This window comes from Suillus plorans (assembly GCF_016647745.1).
Source record: "Suillus plorans strain S12 chromosome Unknown HD556scaffold_52, whole genome shotgun sequence".
Taxonomy (NCBI): domain Eukaryota; kingdom Fungi; phylum Basidiomycota; class Agaricomycetes; order Boletales; family Suillaceae; genus Suillus; species Suillus plorans.
The window spans coordinates 162,803-184,541 of record NW_024537436.1 but is presented as its reverse complement, the minus strand read 5'-3'; the positions used below and the strand labels follow the sequence as shown (position 1 = coordinate 184,541).

Genomic DNA, 21,739 nt, shown 5'->3' with positions numbered 1-21,739 from the left:
TCAATTTCGTTTAGCTAACGCACTGGCTTTTGCATTGCATGTATAATCACGGATGAAAGTGCATTTCTACAGATCCAGATATAGTTTTAAAAATGAGAGCACCCTTTGACGGGCGATACTTACTTCTGTGCAGAAGTTGTACTTGCGCAATGGTTATTTGTACTTGTTGAATCTTAAAGCCTTCGACAGACCGTTGGGTACATACTATGTACAAAGCTGCTGTTCCTTTGAAAATGCATACTATCAAGTCGTCTTCTGGCTCTACTCCCAAGGCGTCCAGAAAGAAAACAAAACTCAAGACCGTGAAACTCGACGCGTCCTCTGAGCCTCCGAACAAGAAACTGAGAACTGTAGGTTTGTCATAATTCGGGAACGCGTTTTTGCCCGGTCTTATACTACGCGTCCAAACAAGCTAAATCATCCTTGCACTCACTGTCATATTAGTCTGCAAAACTACCCGTGTTTGATCTGATAGGATCTGTACCTCAGCCGCAACCACAAGAATCACCCGCGTCGTCGCAACAACCCTCACTTCTGCAGCCGCAGATCCAAAGGAAGGACGTGAAGGGCAAGGGAAAGCCTCCAGTTGATCGGGACGATGATAGGCTCTGGGTGGACAAGTATGAGCCAACGATCGAGGTCTGCCTCAGTTCATCTCTGGTTGTGCCCAGCTGAACGTCGGTGCAATTGTTCTCGTTGGGTATCACCCATAGGCCGATCTGGCAGTGCACAAGCGCAAAGTTGAAGATGTACGGCGATGGCTCTCGGAGGCCTTTGAAGGAGGATCGGCTGGGAAGCTGCGAAAATATCGCGTATGTCTTATCCTGTTGATTTATCCATAACTCAGTCATATCCCATATCCCGCGTATCTCCTAACAGCGGATTCTGGTCCTCACTGGGCCTGCTGGTACCGCAAAGACCACTACACTACGTGTGTTAGCTCGAGAGATGGGTTTCGAAATCGTCGAGTGGCGCAACAGTATGAGCGAACGCGGCCCGAGTACTTTGATAGACGATTTTGGGGGTGAGGAGCATCGCAATGTACTGTTTGTATGATATTATCAACTCTCCCTTCCAGATGACTCTTGGATGGATACGGAAGCACTGTTCGACAAATTTCAGGCATTCCTCACGAGAGCTTCCTCATGTTATAATATTTTCGCGGCAAGCTCTGCAATCGTGTCGACGCAGCCACAATCTCACACCCAGTCAAAATTTCCATCACAGTCATCCACGCCATCCCTCCCATCCACTTCCTCGAGCCGTCCTTCTAACCGCCACTTGATCCTTCTGGAGGATCTACCTAATATTCTACACCTTCCTACGCAAGCGCGATTTCACGATGCCTTGCAGTCGCTCTGCAGCTCTTCCGAGTCTGGACCCCCAGTTGTGATCATCATATCCGACTCAGGTCTCCGCGGCGAGAATGCTTATAATGATGATACGTGGGACGGCGCAGGCGGTGCGCGCTGGTCCAAGAAAGAGACTATAGACATAAGAAGTCTTCTCGGAGCTGATCTTTCCACTAGCCCATATGTCACGCGCATTGCTTTCAACCCTATTGCACCGACGCTGATGAACAAGGCTCTGCAGGCGATGCTCACTAAGCATTTTGCGTCTACTTCTGGAAAGCCACCAGCCAAAGATGTTGTAGAGATGATTGTCGAGTCGTCGAACGGGGATATCAGGAGCGCAGTGATGGCACTGGAGTTTGCGTGTGTAGTAACGTTGACCAAGGGTGGTGGCAAGGGAAAGACCCGACGGAATGCGGCTGGAAGTGCACGGGCTGTCTTGGAGGCTGTCACGCGAAGAGAGCAGAGTCTAGTGCTATTTCATCTGATGGGAAAGATATTGTATAACAAACGTGAGTACTCGCTTTACCGCCACTTTGGATCAACCTGACGAGATGCAGGCAAGGGAGACCCTCCGGCAACACATCTCTCCGCCAGAGATGCCGCAAAGGAGCGTGAGCTAGATGAAACGCTCCTAGACCCATCGCCTCTGCCAAACTGGCTTTCGGAACATGATCGGAAGGCGAGTCGAGTTTGCCTAGAGGTACGACTTCCATTGCGTATGATCCTAATGTATGCTGAGGAACTTTTACTTGGCTGGCAGACGATTGCATCAGATTCGCCCATTGACTCGTCGCTCCTAGGATTGTACATTCACGAAAATTATACTATGTTCTGTACTGATGTCGATCAATGTGACGGGGTCTGTGAAGGGCTTAGTTGGGTTGACTGTGTCGGTGGTGTGAGTACAAATATCATCATATTTCCCCCCTTGTAATCTCCCCAACATAGAACCTTCCGTCCACCACCCCACACGCCTTTCCGACACTTGCACTGTCCACTCTCCATGCTCTCCCAACACCGGTTCCACGGAAAGGACAGAAGGTGTGCAAGCCCTCATGGTTTGATGTGCGTAACAAGGAGCAGGATGCATTGGAAGGCGTAGGCGATGTCGTGACCTGGTTGGGACAAGGAGGGGCAAGTGACGAGCGTGCACCGGGAAGATGGACGCATGCGGACGTTGCGCTTGAGTTAGGTGGCTGGTTGCGCGCTGCTGATCGCACTGGTATTGCTCAACTGCAGCTGCCTCGAACACATAGGCTTTTTTCGTCCCTTCCGTGGTGTGCCGGAGGTGTTAGTGGGAATGTCCTCGGAGAAGACGAGAATGGGGAGGCAGATGGAGTTGATGGCGAGGGTGATATCAGGGTTTTGGGAGCTTTGAGAGATCAAAAGGAGGGGAAAGGCTGGTGGTTGGAGAGCGATGATATAGAGGAGGCTGAGTAGCACAGAGATGGAGGCTTAAATCTAAGCTGTGCATACAACGATCTTTGCTGCCTTCGATCAATATTACAGGTGTGTCTTGATCTTGACGCCATGCTTTTGGGCCGTGTGAATTAAAAACTGTTAAAACTCTGGGCGCCGCACGGGAAAGCCAAATCGTTCTCGCATCGTCGCTGGAAATATCGCTAATAGTAGTGGTGCGTCTTTCTTTTCAATGGGCTCGCTGTTCTATGTGATGCCGCTGGTCTTGATAGGAATACGGGGCTGCGCTCTTATCGGCAACTTCCCTAGCGCCTGGCAGCTTTTGGTGTCTATTCTCTTTAAGCGGAATGTGGTGTATGCGAACTCGCGCAGGGTCATGCAAGCGATGTCGTTTGTGGCATATTACATGGTGAACAGTAACTCGAGGGGTGTTGGCGGCGAGACCACTGCATGATAGTAGCGAGAAGAGAAGGAACACTCCACGAATACGCGAGTAAGTGTGTCGATATTGAGGCCTGCCAAAACTGATGACCGCTGAAGTGGCCTCTGCTGACTGGTACTAGTTTCAAGTTTCAACTAATATTGATATATTGATGACAAGACGGCGAGGGTCCAGGCGGCGAACGTTCTAGCAATTACCAATGGTACTGGAGCAAATACTATCGATGGAGCATTGCAGTTAGTAAGTCACAGTGTTTGATGCATCAATATGACACGAACTTGTGAGCTTTGGATGGTGAACCAGCACCGGACGATGAAGATGATGAGTACAAGGAGCGATGAGACGAACCAGCGTCATGGGTGGGATCACTGGGATGGTGGACTAGTACAGGACAGTGAACCAGTGTCGGCCGTGGGACGATGGATTAGTGTACCAGCACCAGACGATGGACCCGACCAGTGGACGGCAATGTGGAAGTGGGAAAGCCTGGTTCCGGAGTTGGAGTCTAGTAAGGTCCTAGTGTTCCTTACGATTAGCTTCATGATCAATACTAATAAATGAAACACATTTACCAATACGTAGTAATACCTACACATACCTTTGAATCAGGCTTCTCGACGTCTCCAAGAATCTTTGAGAACTGTCGGCCGAATAGTGACTTTTGGAAGTCAACTTGGTCGCGAGAGAAAGCAGGCATCGAGTAAAATACAGGACCCAATAGAATCAATGGTACCAGACTCAAGTATCAATGATAGGAGCACGAAGGTAGCCGTCCTGCAGTATCTGGGCATGATAAAGGATTAAGTGAGGATTAAAAGTGCGGTAGCTAGGTAGGTCTTAAGTAGGTAGATCCCAAGCGTTGCGCAACTTATGATGTCATGTGCGGATGACATATACTATTTATGGCAATTCTGTCATTCTATTATACAACGGACCGCCGGGCACCGAAAAAGACTTTACACAACACTGCTACAAATTTTGAACTTTCGTTCACGGGCAATAGGAAAATCTCCACTGACTTCAAACTTGCAGCGATCCCATCTGGCATATTTCGGCTCCGTGAGATCCTGGACTGTGTAGGATTCTCCTGTCGTACCTTTCATCACATCAAGGAGCTCCACGACGAGCCTACTAGAAGTGAATATCTTGGCCGTCCACGGACTCTCAATTTCAAAGACTGGCAGTATCTTCTCGAGCTCGTTCATCATTATCTTGATTGGTTCCTCGACTAACTTACGGCCCTCATCAAGCACAACCGTTTTGTTACCGGGAGCTTGTGCGCACTAAGATCTCATTGGAAAAGCTCCGGAAGATCGTGAGTAAGTTGAACCTGAGCGAGCTAATGACTACTACTTCGAAGGATTCGAACAAAGAGCGAAGACGATGCGAGCGAATCTTTACAAGGCCCCACGACTTTACCTAAACCCTGCATCCTAAACCCTCGTGCCACCTCAGTCTCGGAATGCGTTCAGTTCCTTTCCGGTGCGTGCGTGGCGTTTCTTACGTGGACTTCCATGGAGGTACAGCAAAGACGTCAGAGGCACAGCCCTTGGCATGGCATGCTCACCTACCATCCGGGTTTTCTCTTTTGGGCGTCATCGTAGTATATGCTGGATCGACCGCGCTTGTCATGTACATCTGGGATAAGAACAGTAAACTCTACAAGTTCAACCCGTCACCGCTCATCATACCAACGCGGCCGTTCATACCCAGCTTACCATTCTGGGTATCAGTAGAAACGTGAGTGGACTAGATCGGGGTCTCGATGTGCAGGGGTGGATTCTGGTCTTTGTCAATGTGGCAGTTGTCCAGGGACCGTTGTCACTTGGGCTGCCTTGCTCGGAGTCGGAGCCTCAACGTTGTCAACTTCATTGAGATGAAAGACAGTGGCTTGTGATCAGATCTGTCTGTATCTTCACGGCAAATCTCATCGCAGCGTCGGCTTCACAGGAACAGGTGTTACAACTCAAACCAGGTACATGCGAATCGCGATACTTACATATCCACCAGAAATAATTTCAAAGAAAATTGTCCCCTTGTTCCTAGCTGTTGGACTCATCATCACGACTGTCTTTGTGCTATGTGGTCTGACCGAGGGTCAGACGATATATTATGGCGTACCGTAAAACCAGCCTAGACTCCGAGAAGACGTCACACGCCACGGATGCTCTGGGAAATCCGAGTCAGTTTACAGACAAACTTGACCCATATTCTCAGACTTATCTTGTGTGACTTCGATTGATTTCCAGCAGTGTGTGCATATGTCAAGTAGTAGCAGTACGTTTCATCGTATAGGTCTGGTCAAAGCAATTGATATTAGCTTGTCGCATCGCTCGCTGCCCGTCCACACTTACACCGAGTGGCAAGCAGAAACCACATGCTTAGATTCGAAGGTCTCGCAACCAAATAAGTCCCTTAGTGCTCGAACTGAATACTGGAAGCAGTGTAACTCAAGTGAAATCCATTGAGGTACATGTTGTTTTCAAGTCTACCTGAGTGCTTTGCGATAAATCCTGACGTGCGCACCATACGCAGCGGGACCCTCGGGGGACAGTTGAGTACGCGCTTCAGTTTAAAACATCACGAGTCAAATCATTACACATCACGTTACGAAGAGAAGTGTCACATCTCCGACTGTGCGTTTAAAAAGCCAGCAGACTGGTGGGGGCCACCCTCATGTTGGAGCATTCGCGAGTCCAGAGATATAGGAAGCCTTAAACTAGATAGTACTGTCCAGCATATGGGACATTATTCCAATGGACATAAATTCCAATAGAAAAAGAGGTTGTCAACGAGCCATAACCTTAGAAGCATACTAGAATACTCACGTGCGAGTACAAGACACGTGGATTTCACCATGCGATCAGTGCCAATAATGAGCGGACATTAACAGAGTGTGGCCTTGCGGGCCAGCAGAATTTAGCCTAGTGGAGGCCTAAGACATACATTTGAATGGGATATTGTACGGCAGCCCGGTCGGGAAGGCAATAGTGGCCCACTGGTCATGGAGCACAATGGGCATTGTATCCACACTTTGAAGCTGCTCGCAAAGAAAACGTCCACTAGGATTTGAGTATAAAATGGAGGTCATTAATGAAGGACTCAAACATACTCTCCCATCCTTGATCTACTCTCGTCCTAAACTCTCAGTAGAGACACCATCATAAAATACAGCGAAGTGTGACTTTGCCCTACAGCCATCTTCTAACAATGTTTTATGACATTTCTATGTGCTCTACATCCACGGTGAGTACAATATCATAAAATCTAGCGAACTGCAACTTACCCATTCTCATAGTCAACGGAATCCCATTATAAGATCTCACTCTTCCAGTATTGGCGAGGCCAGCAAGAGTTCCTTACTAGGCCCTATCCGCTTCACTGGGTGCTCTTCGTCGAAACCAGTCCAGATTTCGGCAACACCTACGAGATCGTAGGCGATCAGAATACCTACACCTTTCGTATGACAGAAAACCAGTTCTTCGATGACAGGGAGTATCGTGGAGGTTGTCAGGTTGGAATACTGAAATCGGAGGCGGAGCTCACCCTAATGGGAGAGATCCTCCAAAAAGTTGTCATCTTCCAAAATATTCCCACTTGGAACAGCCATAATTGGGTGAAGGCAGCTCTGAGGACTCTGGGGCACTCAAGTTTTTGCATCCACTTGGATGTGTTGGTGGGAAATCTTCAATATGTCATGCTCGATCAGCTGGAATGTTGGTTTCGGATTCAATGTAGAGGTTATAAAGTTGGATTTGAGTATTCCGTCCAATTTGTCGGTCACGAATATCTCGAGTGTGTACTCCAGTCGAGGCTCCGGATGTTGCAAAGAAGGGCGCATTTGGGACGTGGAGGGGTTTTCATTTGGTAGGGTGGAGGATTGAAAGAATTCATAGTCTGTATTTCCTGTAATTTTGTTACTTGTATCATCAATCGGGCCATCGGCGCTCAGCTCAGCTGAGTTATGTCCCGCAGCTGCCATGATCAATACATCTAGGTTGCCAGACAAGTGCAAAGTACCAAAACACTGCTGGTATGTATCACACCGCAGTAGACCTGGTGTCTTTGTAGGCATGGTAGTCGGTCGTGATAGCTACTACATCCCGGCCCGTGCGCCCAAAACGATATGCTATTTCGGATGTGGTAGTGGTCATATAGTGAAAACAAAGTCAAGCGCGAACTAGGCTTTGTCGAGAGTTGCGGAAAGCACTGAGCTCGGAACAGAGACAAGTTTGTGAGGCCCATCCGAAGATCACCTGAGTCGGGAACTGGTGCCGGCGCCGTTTAAGTTCATCATGTCTGCACTGTAACCATATTATTTACCAAACCAACGTGCTAGTACTTACCACTCAGTACTGTTGTGACTTCACTATCTTCAAAAATCAACCGCGATGGCCGCAATTAGGGATGGCCAATGTAGACTAGTTCGACGTCTCAACTCTCGACCAGCGTGGCGCCAAGTCATTACCCGTCCAGTGGCATGTAGGGGTTTCTCCTCAACTGCACCACCACATAGTACAGTCGGCGGGGTACGCGTTTCCAAGCTTTTCACAGCGCTACTCGTGCTTGGGATCGGAGCGACTGGTCTTGGACTGTGAGTCTTGCATTCGAACTTTTCATTCAACCGTAATAATCTTTAAGTTGCTCTCTGAAGATACGAGTTCTACACATCCTTTACCCTTTGGCCAGAGCAGGTTCGCGGGGACCTCCGCGCAGGAATAAAAGCGAGGAACCAAGGAGATTTATCGCTGAGCGAGAGATACATTACCCGGTCTGTATTGTGGTACTCCTTTATTTATGGAGTTCTGACCATTGATTTCAGCGCATTCCAAACAGCACTGTCTCTTCCTTATCAGACATTCGCGCCATATCCATATCTAAAGCTATCAGGCATAGCCTCCCTCCTTTCCGAAGTCGCCTCAGACCGTCACTCTCGAGAGGCCCTGCAGATAGCGTGGGAGCTAGGTGCCGGTCCGAGCGAACAACATTCTCCCTTGCCAGATGCAGAGAAGACGCCAAGTGCTGTGGTAGAAGGAGCACCTGGATGGTCATGCTACACCTTGTGCAAAGAGGAACGCCTTCGACGCGTAGCTCTTGCGTATAAATTGGGCCAAATGGCAAGTGAACGGGACCTGGATGAGGAGGAGAAATGGCTCATATGGGCTGTAGAGGAGGTTTTGAGGCTATCTGGACTTGGGATGACAAACGCCAACTCGGATGCGAACATAAAAGCGCAAGAGAATACAGGGTCTAGTGCACTAGAAGATCTCGAACTTCCATCTTGGATGTCGAAGGCAGACCTTGGTGCTCCACTGGAGGCCCTTGGTGCCCTTTATGCAAAGAAAGGTAGAATTGAGTGAGTAGCACTCATCCAGTTAGGAATGTTGATCTCCTTCTCGTGTTGACATCATCCTTTCATTAAAGCTGACGCTCTGCCAACAGGTATGCGATGCCACTGTACCTTCAGGCGATATCCTTACTCTTGCCACCCAAAGAAAACAACGTATCCGTTGAAGACCGATGTCGAGGTGAGCAAGAGCACTGCGGTTTCACTTTCTCTCATGCACAGACCACCAACAAGCCGCTCAACTCATGAATAATCTTTCTGAATTGATAATGCGTCGTCCTCCCACACCAGAAGTACGTGCGCAAGCTGAGGCGTGGGCACGTCAAGCGTTGGGAATTATTGAGCGAGCACAAGCGCAGCCAAAAAGCTCACAATGGTTCGGATGGGGACAGCCCGCTGATGATGGAAGGGAGGTTTGTGAGCAGGCGCTCGGCGTGGTGCTCTTCAATTTGGGGAGCTTGAGAGAAGTAAGTCTTTATTGAGTCATTCAAAATGCTTATTTATGATCCCTGCAGATGTCATCCGACTTGGATGGTGCAAAAAAATTGTTCGAGAAGAGCGCCGAGCAATGTAGCAAGATGGGCATTAGGGAGGGCGTTGTTGAAGCCCAGGAAGCATTACGGAGGGTTGAGAAAATGAAGAAGGTGGGTTGATGTAAGTACCTGTGCTATCTTTCCATTAGGAACATGTTTGCATGGATGTGGTCAGATATTAGTAGATATTACCACCAAATTTTACACGCGCTGGAGCATAGTAGGGGGTGATGAAGAAAGAATTTAACCGGGTCTGGACTAGCCTTGAAGCTTGAAACGTTACCGCACATCACACGCTCAGCGCTCAGGCTCAACTCTTCTCAGCTGAAACATTGTACGTCATAGCAATACTGGAGGACGCGGGCCACTCGCACCACAATGTTGTAATCGATCGTACTACGCATACCCGGCAAGCAGTCTTGGATGCTGCGCAGCTAACCTTTCTAGGATTAGAATACTCAATACAGTCACGTCGTTAAATAAACCGATCGAAAAAACTTGGACGGACAAACCACAAAGATCGGGACTCGCCCGCTCTGCCTTTTCCTCAATGAAAGTCTTTATGACTTGCATCCCCAAGCTGCAATTTCCAAGAAGCTGACTGGAATCTAGGACAATGCTGTACCTACTGGTGAGGTAGTAAGTGTTTCGAATTTTAATCAAAGACGGAACACGATATTTGACCTTCTAACATCACTAGTGCACAAGCGCGCTGCTGGGCCAGAATCCGGGTAGAGCGCATCAACGAAAGCATTTTGTTTGTTCGTGGGTTACTAACTTGAAAGAGATTGCGGATAGGCTGCCAAGGACCTGTTCTCTTATCGTAATAGCGGAGATCGCGGCGGGCGCTATGCTGAGTAGTGACACTCTTCCTGTGTTGACGCCCATGTGAGTGGCTTCAAGAACCCCAGTGAGCAGGAGGCTGACTAAATGTGAGCTCTTCGTGCAGTGTTATTGACTACTAGTGCGTTTGGTAATTGATTGCTCTATACCCAGCAAGTAAGTCCGGGTTTTAAACTAATATTGCGCAGTCAACTTTCTGGGCTATAAGTACAGTCACGTCGTCGAATAACCCTCCAGCTACTTGGATCCTGGTGCCGACAAGGAACGCGACATGACGAATAGAGAGCCTCCAAAGATTGAGATTCAGCGCACTTTCCCTACTCTTGACGAAAGCCTTTATAACTTGCGCCCTCAAGACGCTGCATTTTACAAGCATCTGACCGGAATTGAAGACGACGCAACTCTGAAGCAGCATATATTGGATGTTCAAGCAAAGGCATACAAGGTATCTAGACCTTTGAACACCTCCTGCCGTATCGAAACTTAGTTGTTCGTGGCTAGGTTGCTCCTTACGGCTGCATCTATCTTTTCTCTTTTGCCAGGTATTTTGTTTGTACGTTTTTGCTGAGTTGACACACAAAAATCGAGCCCTTTAGACGCAGGATGTTGGGGCTACCTGCTTATCAGCAAGTTGTGCGCATCGGACGTGAACACAAGAACCCAATTTTCCTTGACGTCGGCTGCTGCTGTATGTGCCCCCTCCATCTTCTACATAGGGTGCTAATCATGATGGACGGTTTGTAGTTGGAAATGTCATCAGGGAAGTAATTCTTGATGGTTTTCCTGCAGCTCAAACGGTTGGAACTGACCTCCATCAAGGTGAGCATAGCATATAACCTCGTACATAACTTTGAATGAGGTATTTCAGAACTCTGGGATCTGGGGCATGAACTCTTTAAGTCGTCTCCAGAAACTTTTCCAGCTCACTTCGTGGGTGGGGACGCTTTTGACCCAGAAATCCTCGCTGTGGCTCCGCCTGCGTCCCCACAGACAACAGAAGTTTCAACTCCCGACCTCAATAGCCTCACTTCGTTGAATTCGTTACGCGGATGTGTTTCCGCAATTCACGCAACAGCCTTCTTCCACCTGTTTAAAGAAGATCAACAGCTGCACATGGCACGTGCTTTTGCTGGCCTTCTCTCCGCTGAGCCAGGCTCCATCATTCTCGGAGCGCACACGGGTGCTCAACAGAAGGGTGTCGTGGATCAAGTATATAGGGGTATCGAGGTTGACATATTCGCCCACAGCGTCGAGAGCTGGACTTCTATGTGGGATGGCGAAGTATTCGAGAAAGGGACGGTCAAGGTGGATGCACAGTTCAGGGAGGTATCCGAAGGTGTGGGAGGCGATGAACGTTATCCGCTGTTGTTCTGGTCTGTGACCAGAGTTTGAGCACGTGTTTTTCTTGCTTCCTCGCCATTGCTAGTCTAAGTCTAGACTAGGCTATTAAATGCAATTCTGGTGTGATCTGATCAGGTGTATTAAGTAGTATCCTTGAGAGAACAGTTTGACATTTATCACATTGTAACGAAGCTATAACCGGTAATGATCATGCAAGCATGTTTAGATCACTCGGGCGGGAAACTGTACAGAACTGTAGGTCACCAGGGAGTGGTATGCTTGTTTTGACGAAGATACCATGACGGAGGATCGTAGCGGTATTCAGCGCGCCAGTCTCCGACTCATCCGACAAACGCCAGCAGGTTTGATGCCCGTGTACAGCCTTGGCCAGAGCTGTACTCTTGTAGCGAACACAACAACCGGTGGACCGTAGCGCCAACATTCTGTCAATTCTAGCCGGACTTACTAGAACATGCGCTAGCAAAGTCTAGATTGAAGTATTCCGAAGGGGGTGGTCAAGGTGGAGGGAGTATTGATGCAGGAGATATACGGTGCTGCGACGATGGACTGACGCCCAGTCTAATTGCTCTGCTCTGTCACCAAGCTGTGATCTCCTTGCCACGAGTAGAAACCACGACATTAGCCTAAGGTGTGTAGAAGCCTCACAATCTGTTCTAGCCAGGTGAAAATCTGATTGCCTAGGCATGACTATCTATAATGTGTGGATATAAGAATTTACCTTGCGAAGAATACCCTCGTTCCTGTGGACTTAAAAAAAAGAAGGTACACTTCTGTAAGCATCTGTTTCGATTTTGTAATGACTGAAAATATCTGGAGCGGTCGTTCGATGAAAGTATAACGCTGCTAGAAAGATCACAAACGATAAGCATCAGGGCGTTTGTGCTGCCATTAATGAAATTCGCATGCCAGTGGTAAGGCTACGTGCAGTCAATTCCTGCTATCTGACATTAGACGACTTGGTCACTTGCAATTCGATAGCATTCTTGGATGCAACGCAGCTACCATCGAACCTTATCAAAATTACTGCGCGAAGTGGGGGTATTTAGAGGGGACTTACCTCGGTGAACAATCTGGCCGCCCATTAAAGTACATTATACCTGTGGAATTCAGCTATGCCGCATTGCGATTATTAACCCATACTGTTGCGATATGGATGTCACAGATAAGACTGAGGCTGAGCTTCCGAGTCCAAGAAAATAGGTATTCATAAGAGCGCAGATACAGAGGAAAATACGACTTCGCGGGCCAAGAAGCTCCCACAGGTGACGATGCTATGGTTATGCAATCCTACGACGACGACTACCAGTAGCGTCACCATAGCACACCGCACTGTAAGTGACTAGTAAATTAATGCTGCACGCGGTCACCGGTCGATGTATTGATACCGGGAGATTGAACCGCTGCGGGGATGTCAATGTGCTGTATCAGGCTGTATCTTTCGAATTGAGAGTAAATGGGACAAACACAGAAGAGCTGACGACGGAATGTTGAGTTGCATGATGCTGAGTATTTTTAAGCGTCAACATGACTGACTTTTTTGGCTGACATAAGCACACCTGTCCCTTAGGCGTGACTCACTTATTCGTGGCAGCGCCTCCCTCAATCCCAAACATCATAGTCACCACCAGACTAATTTCTTAGTTGTTATCCATCGCAAATGGCTTCGAAGGATGATACGCAAGCTAAAGCGCCTCCAGAAACCCGCAATGTGGTCCAATTCCTCCGCAGCAGTAAATCTGGCATGAAAATACGTGTTGGTGCGTTGAATGGGAAACGCGTCGATTATTTCAAAGGTATCTGATCGTTTTGGAGTCAATTTTTTTCTGCCGCTGTTCTAACCATAACCGTCATCACCACCACTACCAGGCAAATCTGCAGTGAAAGCCCTCCTCTCGCCCGCCTATGCAAAAGTAAAAAACGTACCCAAAGTCACTACGGAAGTCGAGGCTGAGGCCCTCCTCCAATCATCCATACAATACGCTTTTTACCTCCGCGTAGACCGCGGCGCACCCACAGGCTCATCCATATCTCCGCGCCACGTCACTGTCGTTCCGCAACAACAATTTGCCCAAGACGCGTACTTCGTGTGGCTCTACGAAGGTTCTCAATGGACTACATACGCTGGCGGACTTTTGATGGTCGCGCTTATGCTTGCAGCCGTAATGTTCCCGTTGTGGCCCCCAGTGATGCGTTTGGGTGTGTGGTACCTGAGCATTGCCATGCTGGGTTTACTCGGCGCATTCTTTGGACTCGCAATCATACGGTTGATATTCTACATAATCACCGTGGTTATAGCAAGCCCTGGAATTTGGATCTTCCCTCAATTATTCGCAGACGTTGGTGTTGTGAGTTGTGATATTTTTTGTATTTTGTATCCTTGGTTCTTAGGCATTTGGCATAGATCGAGTCATTTGTTCCGTTGTGGGAGTGGGATGTTCCAAAGAAGAAAGCTGGGAAGAAGAAGAAGGCAAAGGCTCCCGCTGGTGCGAATCCCGAGGAACAGCTTGCTAATAATGGTGGGGCTTTTATCGAGGAGGTTGGTGATGAGTCCCCAGAGCAATCGCGTCCAGGGAGTCGCTCGGCACGGGTGGAGGAGGTTCCAGATGTGGATTCATAACAGGATCATCGCATGTTTGTAGGCGGTGTTATTATGCTTTCAGTGGAGCAAATAGTGACGAGGGGACTAAATTTCCTTCATACTCACCAGGAGTTTTGTCTAGACTACGCACTTCTCACACTCATTCCCTGGTCCCGGTTTGATCCATTCACCATGCATGATTCCCTTATACTGGCAGCTCTTTAGATGCAACTAGTCACATCTATTGTGAAGTTCAGAGCTCAGGCCTCAGGCACTGTCACTCACTGGCCCCATATGCTATCTCGGTTTCATATTGGTTTTGCGAATTTCAAAGTAGACTTCCAAACAACTGCCATCGTGTTATAGCTGATGGCGCAACATGCATCACAGTATACGACCTGGCATGATATGCCCTGGCCTCCACACAGTAGTAACTTGGGATAACCCAGCGTACGATGCATACCATACTCATAACAGGCATGACATATATAAAGTGACGACGATAAACGACAAGGACTAGCACAAAGCTTACAGCTTGCCAAGAGCAGCAGCCTTGGAGTCCAGACCAGCAGCTTTTGCGCGCTTGCGCATCATTTGAGTGGACTTGTATCCACGGAGACCACCACCCCAGTGACGGCGTTGATCTTCGTACTTGTCAGTGCTTTAAATTCCCATTAGCACTAAAGCACAGATACAACGTGAAAAGGGAAAACTCACAAGTTGGCTTTGGCGGCACTGACGAGGGTTGCAAGCTCGCGCTGGTCTTCGCTCTTGACATCTTGGAGAGTGAGAATGGCGGCGGTCTTCTTGTGAACCACAGTGCCCAGACGGGCTTTGCCCTTGACGATGACATAGGGGACACCCATTTTGCGACAAAGAGCGGGAAGGAAGACAACCAACTCAATGGGGTCGACGTCGTGAGCAATGATTACGAGGGACGCCTTCTTCGCCTCGATGAGAGCGACGCAGTGGTTCAAACCGTACTTGACGAAAAGAGGTTTCTTGTCCTGTAGATCATCTATATCAATAACCTACAACCCACAACACGTCAAATACAAACTTTGGCAGGTTCCTTTTCCTCAGCGGCAGCTTTGGCTAGGGCCTCGAGACGCTCTTTCTTCTCGACCTTGCTCTCCGGGCGGTACTTGTTGAGGAGCTTGAAAAGCTGTGTAGCAGTGGTCTTGTCCAGAGTGTGGGAGAACTGGGCAATAGCAGGAGGAACTTTCAGGCGTTGAGAAAGAATGACCTTCTGGCGTTGAAGGCGGATGTACTCGGGCCATTTGACAAAGCGAGTGAGATCGGTCTTAGGACGAATATGTTGGCCTAAAAAAATCCATCAGTTGACAATCTTGCGAAACAAAGATGAGGCGAACCAATGCCAAAGTTCTTCGGCTTTGCCTCGAAGAGAGGATTTTTTGTGATTTTTGCAGCTTTGCCAGCAGCACCTGGTGCGGGTGCGGGCTTCTTGCGGGAACCGGCCTTGACTTTGGGGGGCTGGTCATTGAGACGAGAACGAATCAGCATGCGAAGCAGCACACAAAAGTGCCTGCGACGTAAGCTGCATGTCTCGGAGCTCTAGCACTCCTAGATGACTGTGCATCCAACGAGTCCAGCAATATGAAGTATCATCATCGTACATGACGACTCCACTTGACTTGATAACAACGATCAAGATTTGCGCTGAACCAATTCTATATGAAAATAAGGATGATATCCTACGATGTTATCTGGATGAAGGACTTGCCATCCATTGTGTTGAAGGTTGAAAAGTATGGACTGAATAGTGCTAGGGTGCTCCGATGCACACAGCGAACGACGCTTGCTGGCAACTCACCATTTTTGACGGTCTTGAGGGGTAGGTCTTGAGGTTAAAGTCGTCGATGGTCGATATCTGTATGTCAAAGTTATGTTTACACTCCGCTTCGGCAACACCCGACACTGACTGGGCGATCGTCAGTCACTAGTCATTAATGGGACCGGCATATAATGTCTTCTAATATTTTGAGACGCATCCTCACAAATGCACGAGTTTTCTCGACCGGACCCCCTCCCACTTCCCGTTCGCCACACCGCTACCTCCGAACACTAGGCCTTGGCGGTTCCGTCGCCATCACCGGCTACACCCTTGGCGCCTTCTACCCGCACCCTTATATTACCTTCATCTCCCCACGGCCAGCCCCAGCGCCCCCTGACCCTGATTCCCCGCAATCAATTATATACACCGCAACACTCGAACAAACCCTACAAACCCTCCCACTCCTCACGTCCCACCGTGCTCAGCCCGACGCCCACGAGTGGTATGAGAGCCGCCCTTATGCTAATTACCCAGAGCAGCTCCGCGTAAACAGCCTCACTGCAGGCGCACTTCGTGGCCCCGGAAAACTCGCGCTTCCACCTCTCGTACGCGCTAGGAAGGATGAGAGTGAGGCTCTCGTCATCATGCATGTAGGTCGGGGTGTGTGTGGCCATGATGGGATAATTCACGGTGGGCTACTGGCTACTATTTTAGATGAGAGTCTGGCGCGAACTGTGAGTTATTTGTTCCGAGCATTCAGCGTGTCTTGACCTATTGTAAAAGGCGATTATCAATTTACCGGAAAAGATTGGCGTCACTGCCAACTTGTCCATAAATTATCGCGCCCCGACCTTTGCGGATCAGGCAAGTACCTCTTCCTTTCACATACTTACGTGCTTGACCGGGCACTAGTTCATCGTCGTCCGGATTAGTTTAGTCGACAAGGCAGGTCGCAAATCCAAGGTCACTGGCAAAGTAGAGGACCTCAAAGGCAACGTACTGGTCGAAGCGCAGTCAGTCTCCGATCTTTTTAACTTAACTCTTCTTACCCCTTCCTGTATTGTCCAGCGCAACTTTCGTTCAACCCAAATATGCCCACCTACTCAAGAGCAAAGCTGTTCAACAAATGATGGGCGACCCCGAACCTGCTAGATCAACTCCCGTACTCCTCAGCGAGGGCATGCCGCCTCCCCCATCCAAGGCATAGAGCAATTCATACCATTTAGTGACTCATATAGCATACCGTTAGAGATACCTGTATCATAGACCAACCCTAGATGCAACTTACCGCGGAGGATGCGACAAACTTGTTTCCATTCCTCAAAGCACAATCTCCACACACCGCCCGCGTTCTCTATCAATGCCAGCTATGTCACACCTTCCAAATGCTGCGTCAAGCCACCTGCGCTCCCTCTAACGGAACCCCACTCCATTACCTTCAACAAGCCAGCGTATTCAGACATTGGGGATCCGAAGAAGCCATGCTGACGCCAATAGCAACGCTACAGCAGTTAACAACGGGCGTGTGCAAAGTGATGATCAACGTGAGATCTGTACTGATCTGGGCCGCATGACAGCCAGCTAGTAATTAGCAAAGCGAGGTGAGTGCTTTGATTCGTAACACTGGGCCAGGAAACGCCTGTCCTTCGGATCTGCGAAATCTGAAAACAAGGGTCTACATGCATTCTCACCTAGATCGGAGGGTGGAATGTCCCAATCAGCGGTAAATTTTATGATTGAGCACCCTGCCGCGGCGTGTACGTAGTCTCCGCTTGTTATCCGCGGATTTTTTGTGATCGCAGGCGTGGTGAAGTCTTGTTGACAAATCAACTATGTAGTGAATGATCCTTGAGGCAAAAGGGGCTCCGGGGTTCTGTAAACGCCTGATGATTGTGTTGCGATTCCCCGCCGCATGCCCTGTCTTTTTTACCCGAGGAAGAGCGTTGCCCCATAAGAACCTGAATCGCCTTGAAGTCCATCATGTGTGTCAATACACTGTTACTGGTCAGGCTTCCGGGCTGACTGTCGCTATGATCCGGGGTGGAGTTATCCTGCTTGGAAGCACGGTGTTCACTGGCTTATGTACCACCCAGCTAGACTGCTATGCAACCGACTTGCCGTGAAAATCTTTTGGACACTAAAAATAAAATAAATCACGGCAAGTTGAAGGCCCTGTCCTACTAGTGGCCGGTCTGCCGCTGTGTTCTTGAACATCTACAATCCTTGCCCGCCTTCTGATTGGTCCTCATTAGTAGGATAACTCAGCCGAAGGTGCAATTTGCAAATGTCACGGGTACCTGTGATCATGAGAACCGGGGCCAGGGGGACAAGGAGGCTATTGGTTGTATGGCGAAGAAACCCTAGGAAAGACCGATAGAGGGATTCAATATGGATATACTAGTGGTGGAGGAATGTTTGGTGGTTGAAGTGCCGTGGAAAGATCACTCGCAGGATGGGCCTGCCTAAAGCTGTGTCCAAGAATCATAGCAAGGACGAGGCTCCAAACCAGTTGGCTGCCGGATGTATTCAATGTTCAAGCTGTTACATTCTTAAGTCATGTAGATCTTGGACTCGGAGAGCGTCAATCCTATTACTTACACCGAATGCAACTCCGCACCTGCCAGCGGATTTGGAGCCAGAGACTCTAGGCAAAGGCCTGGGTCTGCGACAGATTTGAGAAATTTTGTCTGTTGAACTCGAGATGGAAAATTTCACAAAATCGTCATGATGGTCCCCGGCCGACCAGCGTGGGAGTCGACACCGGGCAAGTTGAAACTTCTTCGTTCTCTTATCTCTTCTACCCTTCATTGAATGATGTCATCCTCACAAAGGTTCAACAGTCTTATATCCACGGCCAATGGCTGATGCCGGCAGGACATTGACTCGAACCCCTTTGGAAGGCCCAAATGTACTAGTAAGTTCGATCGTCCGTTTGTCGTATGGTTGTAGACTGGTGAGAGGGGCTGGTCACCAGTCTAGTTTGGTGGTGCGACTTCAGTTAACAAATTTATTCGTTCACTTAGTCGGTGGCGGGTTTTTCTTCTGTGAAGTTCCGGCCTATAGCTCGGCGACCGGTCTACTACCTGGCTAAATGTTTCAGTCTCGGTTCTTTGCAGGGTGGCTAATCCAAACAACGCCGTGACATTCAACAACGCTGCTTACCCTAATTCATGGACTCCCTCATTTAATGCCACCTGCACTTGGGGAGTAGACAGGACTTAGCACCGGTCAGTGTCATCCAGATGTTGCTGTGTCGATATCGGCGGACTTCTTGTCCTGGAATCCCTTCGAGTCATTTCACCCATCTTTTACTACCAGAAATATCCGGCGCAGTTGTGGACCCCGGATTACGCTTATAGGTTATTGCTGAGCCTCGAGCTCTGCTGAATGGGGAGTATGTTTCCTCGAGAAAGTCTGTCAGCCGTGAGCACTGCGAGATGCCTATGACTCATCATTGCATGATCATTTTTGTCCATCTGTTACTAATGTGACGTTAGCTATATCATGTGTTGTTCAATGGGTACAGACTCGGATGTCCAGGATTAGAGTGAGCCTCAATCTCCACGTCACCCCTGAATCTCAGAATGATACGTAACAGAGTATGCGATATTATTCGTGTCCGTGCAAACTCATGATCAGCATTACAAGCACTTGAGCAAACTTAGCTCATTTAATTTTTTGATTAGGGTCATGGGACTCGCCGATGGGCCGCCGACTCTGGATCTGAACGTGCGCTGGATTATCACCGAGTTCGTATCCCAGCCTGAGAGCCTGTGCTCAGCATTTATCAATGAGGTCATGGTCTTTTTGGACAGATGCGATACATATCTTGAGACATTCATGAACTTGAATGTATTCGAATATGGCAGCCATTACATGAGTCACGGGCTCTCATCTGGCTGTGTCTCAGGTGCGTGTAGTACGTCCTGCATGCGAATAGGCGCTAGTACTGTGTGCCCTCGTAGCCATCTTGTCGGTTAAGTTATCTCCTTCAGCATGACATGATCCGTAATATCACCGGTTACGGAGAAGGGCGTGCGCCCCCCATGACAATTCATAAGAATTTCTACCTGGCCGAAGATCTCGGCCTCATCTTTACTTCGCATTCACTGGATAAAGAGCTGGCATTTGACCCAGCAGGCATGTAATGCATGTAATCCTAGCACGAATACCAGGTATGGATGTTACCTACTAAGTGACGGCTTCCTCACTTTACGCATTCAGTGTGACCATCGCAAGCGAGTTTAGTGTCGGTTTTAATGATCGTGGAGTGTACCTTACAGATGACTTGGACGATTGGGAGAGTCGTGTTCTCTCTTCTTAAACTTCGCAATGGAATCATGCCGTGAAAGGATTCATGAAGTTACGTCCACGACTGATGGTCCAGTTTCCCATGTGGCCAACTACATCTTCGGGCTTATCTTATGACCATTATCCATCTGGCATCAACGCCTATTAACTGCCTAACACCTGAAGCATAACCCAATCTCTGGGCTAGCTTATGCGAACAGTACAACCTAAAGCTTGGTGATTAACTTCGAAATTAGGAGACGCTCAATTCCGAGTCGAAGGGCTCAACCTGTTCTACTACTTGAATGCGGGGACCTACTATTCCAGAAATTTAAACCCTTTTTTTTAATTGTCCCTTGCTGCACACTGGGAGATTCCGAGTCTGTTCCGATTCAGACGCTTACAGTTCCTTGGCAGGTTCATGTATGTGAGCCACCACCGTTAGACACTGTCGGTTATCTCGGATTGAATCCTGCAAAGCCGGTGCCCTGACAGGATTTAGGGTTCATTGAGCCGCTGCACATCCTTTTTGAGCTACCGACTAGCTTGTTCATGAGAGTCTTCTCGAACTGACGAAGCTTCAACTGAGCAGGTCTTCTATGAAACCCTCACCGTTGCCGAGGGCCTGAGGCGAAAAGGTTCTGATGGGCCAAGGTCGATGTTAAGAACTCGTGTTGAGCTTCCATGCACAGGTCGATCACAAAGTGGAGTTGCCGGAATAAATAGGGGTGTTACGTAGCTTCAGGGTCGAGTAGCGTACGTAGTCAGCCAATAAAAATCGATTATCGTTTATTTTATTGAGACCTTCAAGCAACACTGAGCTGTAGCAAGAAAAGTAGGCTCCTTCGGCCCGAGCAGTAGGCACTCACCAGCCAGAAAGATGAGAGAAAAACCCAGTAATTCTGGCGCACAGATTCATGATCAGTGCATATGTTACCAGTAGGAAAGCCGTAAATCAAGTGTGGGCTCAATTCATAGGTTAAACAAAGAACTAACACTCAAAGCGTCACGTCGAGTCTGACGGTCTGGCCCAGGCCTGAGAAACGGTAGTAGTCAATTTCCTCCGATGAGCACAAGATAGTTGCAAGGTCACTTAACCTTGTTTGAAATATTTATTGTTGCTATTCACATGAAAGGAATTCTCCGCGTTCGGGACGATTACATCGCCGGTGAAAGGGATCTATGATTAACTGACGCCGTCACTGATTGATGATCTCCCTCATGAAATCGGCGCGAGTGACAATATTTCGTCACATCGCTGGGACATTGCAACATTATTACCCTCTCATCAACGGCTTCTCGCGAAGGCTCACCGTCGAGATGTAATCATGGCGCATGTTTTGTGGCATGGTTCTATGGTTACCAACTGGGGGTACTTATTTTTGCGGTACCGCCATTTATTCGGGCGGTGCGAACCATACTGTCTCGTACTTCTCATGAGTAAATCGCTGCAAATTTGAAACCTTGAGTACGTGACGCAGCTTGATCGACTGACAACGGGGTTCTTGTCCCCTCCGCTTGTTGTGTCAAAGCTTTTTTTGTTAATCATACAACTGTTCTGCCACATCCGGGAAACTTACTGCCATGTTTGCCGTTAACGCCCCCAGTGGGGCACCCTTAAGTTATATTAGCCAGCGCTAGCCAAGCTCCAATTGGTATGCTTCACCTGTTTTGATCTATAGTCAGATCACTATAGTATTGTATTCTCCTGCACCCATCATTTGATCGCCCACACTCCACGCCCACCAAGCGCGTTTTGCATCGCTGGCAGCATG

At 48.6% G+C, this 21,739-nt stretch overlaps 9 protein-coding genes across 9 annotated transcripts; 8 read left to right on the top strand and 1 right to left on the bottom strand.

Annotated features, from left to right (window-relative positions):
- Positions 1–206: 206 nt before the first annotated feature.
- On the top strand, positions 207–2,795 carry HD556DRAFT_1446351 (Rad17 cell cycle checkpoint protein-domain-containing protein; the record flags this gene model as incomplete). Its single annotated transcript, XM_041307074.1, has 8 exons — positions 207–350; positions 445–639; positions 714–812; positions 880–1,024; positions 1,079–1,864; positions 1,913–2,055; positions 2,116–2,253; positions 2,304–2,795. The coding sequence occupies 8 exons, from the start codon at positions 207–209 to the stop codon at positions 2,793–2,795; spliced, it is 2,142 nt and encodes a 713-aa protein (XP_041157186.1).
- Positions 2,796–2,922: 127 nt separating this feature from the next.
- Positions 2,923–3,356, top strand: HD556DRAFT_742332 (uncharacterized protein). The gene has a single exon (XM_041311483.1). It carries the CDS (start codon positions 3,007–3,009, stop codon positions 3,226–3,228), a length of 222 nt encoding a protein of 73 aa, XP_041157185.1. The 5' UTR covers positions 2,923–3,006; the 3' UTR covers positions 3,229–3,356.
- An 861-nt stretch (positions 3,357–4,217) lies between these two features.
- HD556DRAFT_1190584 (uncharacterized protein) lies at positions 4,218–4,448 on the top strand (the record flags this gene model as incomplete). The annotated part of the gene is made up of 1 exon (XM_041296157.1): positions 4,218–4,448. A coding segment is annotated over one exon (231 nt), but the record flags the coding sequence as incomplete, so codon positions are not given.
- Positions 4,449–6,523: 2,075 nt separating this feature from the next.
- Positions 6,524–7,087, top strand: HD556DRAFT_1242660 (uncharacterized protein; the record flags this gene model as incomplete). The annotated part of the gene is made up of 1 exon (XM_041298300.1): positions 6,524–7,087. A coding segment is annotated over one exon (564 nt), but the record flags the coding sequence as incomplete, so codon positions are not given.
- Positions 7,088–7,449: 362 nt separating this feature from the next.
- Positions 7,450–9,354, top strand: HD556DRAFT_742070 (uncharacterized protein). Its single transcript, XM_041311482.1, has 6 exons — positions 7,450–7,810; positions 7,871–7,987; positions 8,039–8,572; positions 8,659–8,744; positions 8,786–9,030; positions 9,079–9,354. Exons 1-6 carry the CDS (start codon positions 7,608–7,610, stop codon positions 9,214–9,216), a joined length of 1,323 nt encoding a protein of 440 aa, XP_041157182.1. The 5' UTR covers positions 7,450–7,607; the 3' UTR covers positions 9,217–9,354.
- A 1,179-nt stretch (positions 9,355–10,533) lies between these two features.
- On the top strand, positions 10,534–11,391 carry HD556DRAFT_1393302 (uncharacterized protein). Its single transcript, XM_041303611.1, has 3 exons — positions 10,534–10,627; positions 10,684–10,758; positions 10,808–11,391. Exons 1-3 carry the CDS (start codon positions 10,543–10,545, stop codon positions 11,329–11,331), a joined length of 684 nt encoding a protein of 227 aa, XP_041157181.1. The 5' UTR covers positions 10,534–10,542; the 3' UTR covers positions 11,332–11,391.
- Positions 11,392–12,958: 1,567 nt separating this feature from the next.
- HD556DRAFT_1242781 (translocation protein Sec62-domain-containing protein) lies at positions 12,959–13,918 on the top strand (the record flags this gene model as incomplete). The annotated part of the gene is made up of 3 exons (XM_041298313.1): positions 12,959–13,094; positions 13,168–13,646; positions 13,703–13,918. The coding sequence occupies 3 exons, from the start codon at positions 12,959–12,961 to the stop codon at positions 13,916–13,918; spliced, it is 831 nt and encodes a 276-aa protein (XP_041157180.1).
- Positions 13,919–14,407: 489 nt separating this feature from the next.
- Positions 14,408–15,403, bottom strand: HD556DRAFT_1242767 (50S ribosomal protein L30e-like protein; the record flags this gene model as incomplete). Its single annotated transcript, XM_041298312.1, has 4 exons — positions 14,408–14,540; positions 14,597–14,910; positions 14,940–15,202; positions 15,253–15,403. 4 exons carry the CDS (start codon positions 15,401–15,403, stop codon positions 14,408–14,410), a joined length of 861 nt encoding a protein of 286 aa, XP_041157179.1.
- A 375-nt stretch (positions 15,404–15,778) lies between these two features.
- HD556DRAFT_741640 (HotDog domain-containing protein) lies at positions 15,779–17,198 on the top strand. Its single transcript, XM_041311481.1, has 4 exons — positions 15,779–16,408; positions 16,458–16,538; positions 16,587–16,687; positions 16,743–17,198. Exons 1-4 carry the CDS (start codon positions 15,866–15,868, stop codon positions 16,879–16,881), a joined length of 864 nt encoding a protein of 287 aa, XP_041157178.1. The 5' UTR covers positions 15,779–15,865; the 3' UTR covers positions 16,882–17,198.
- Positions 17,199–21,739: the final 4,541 nt, after the last annotated feature.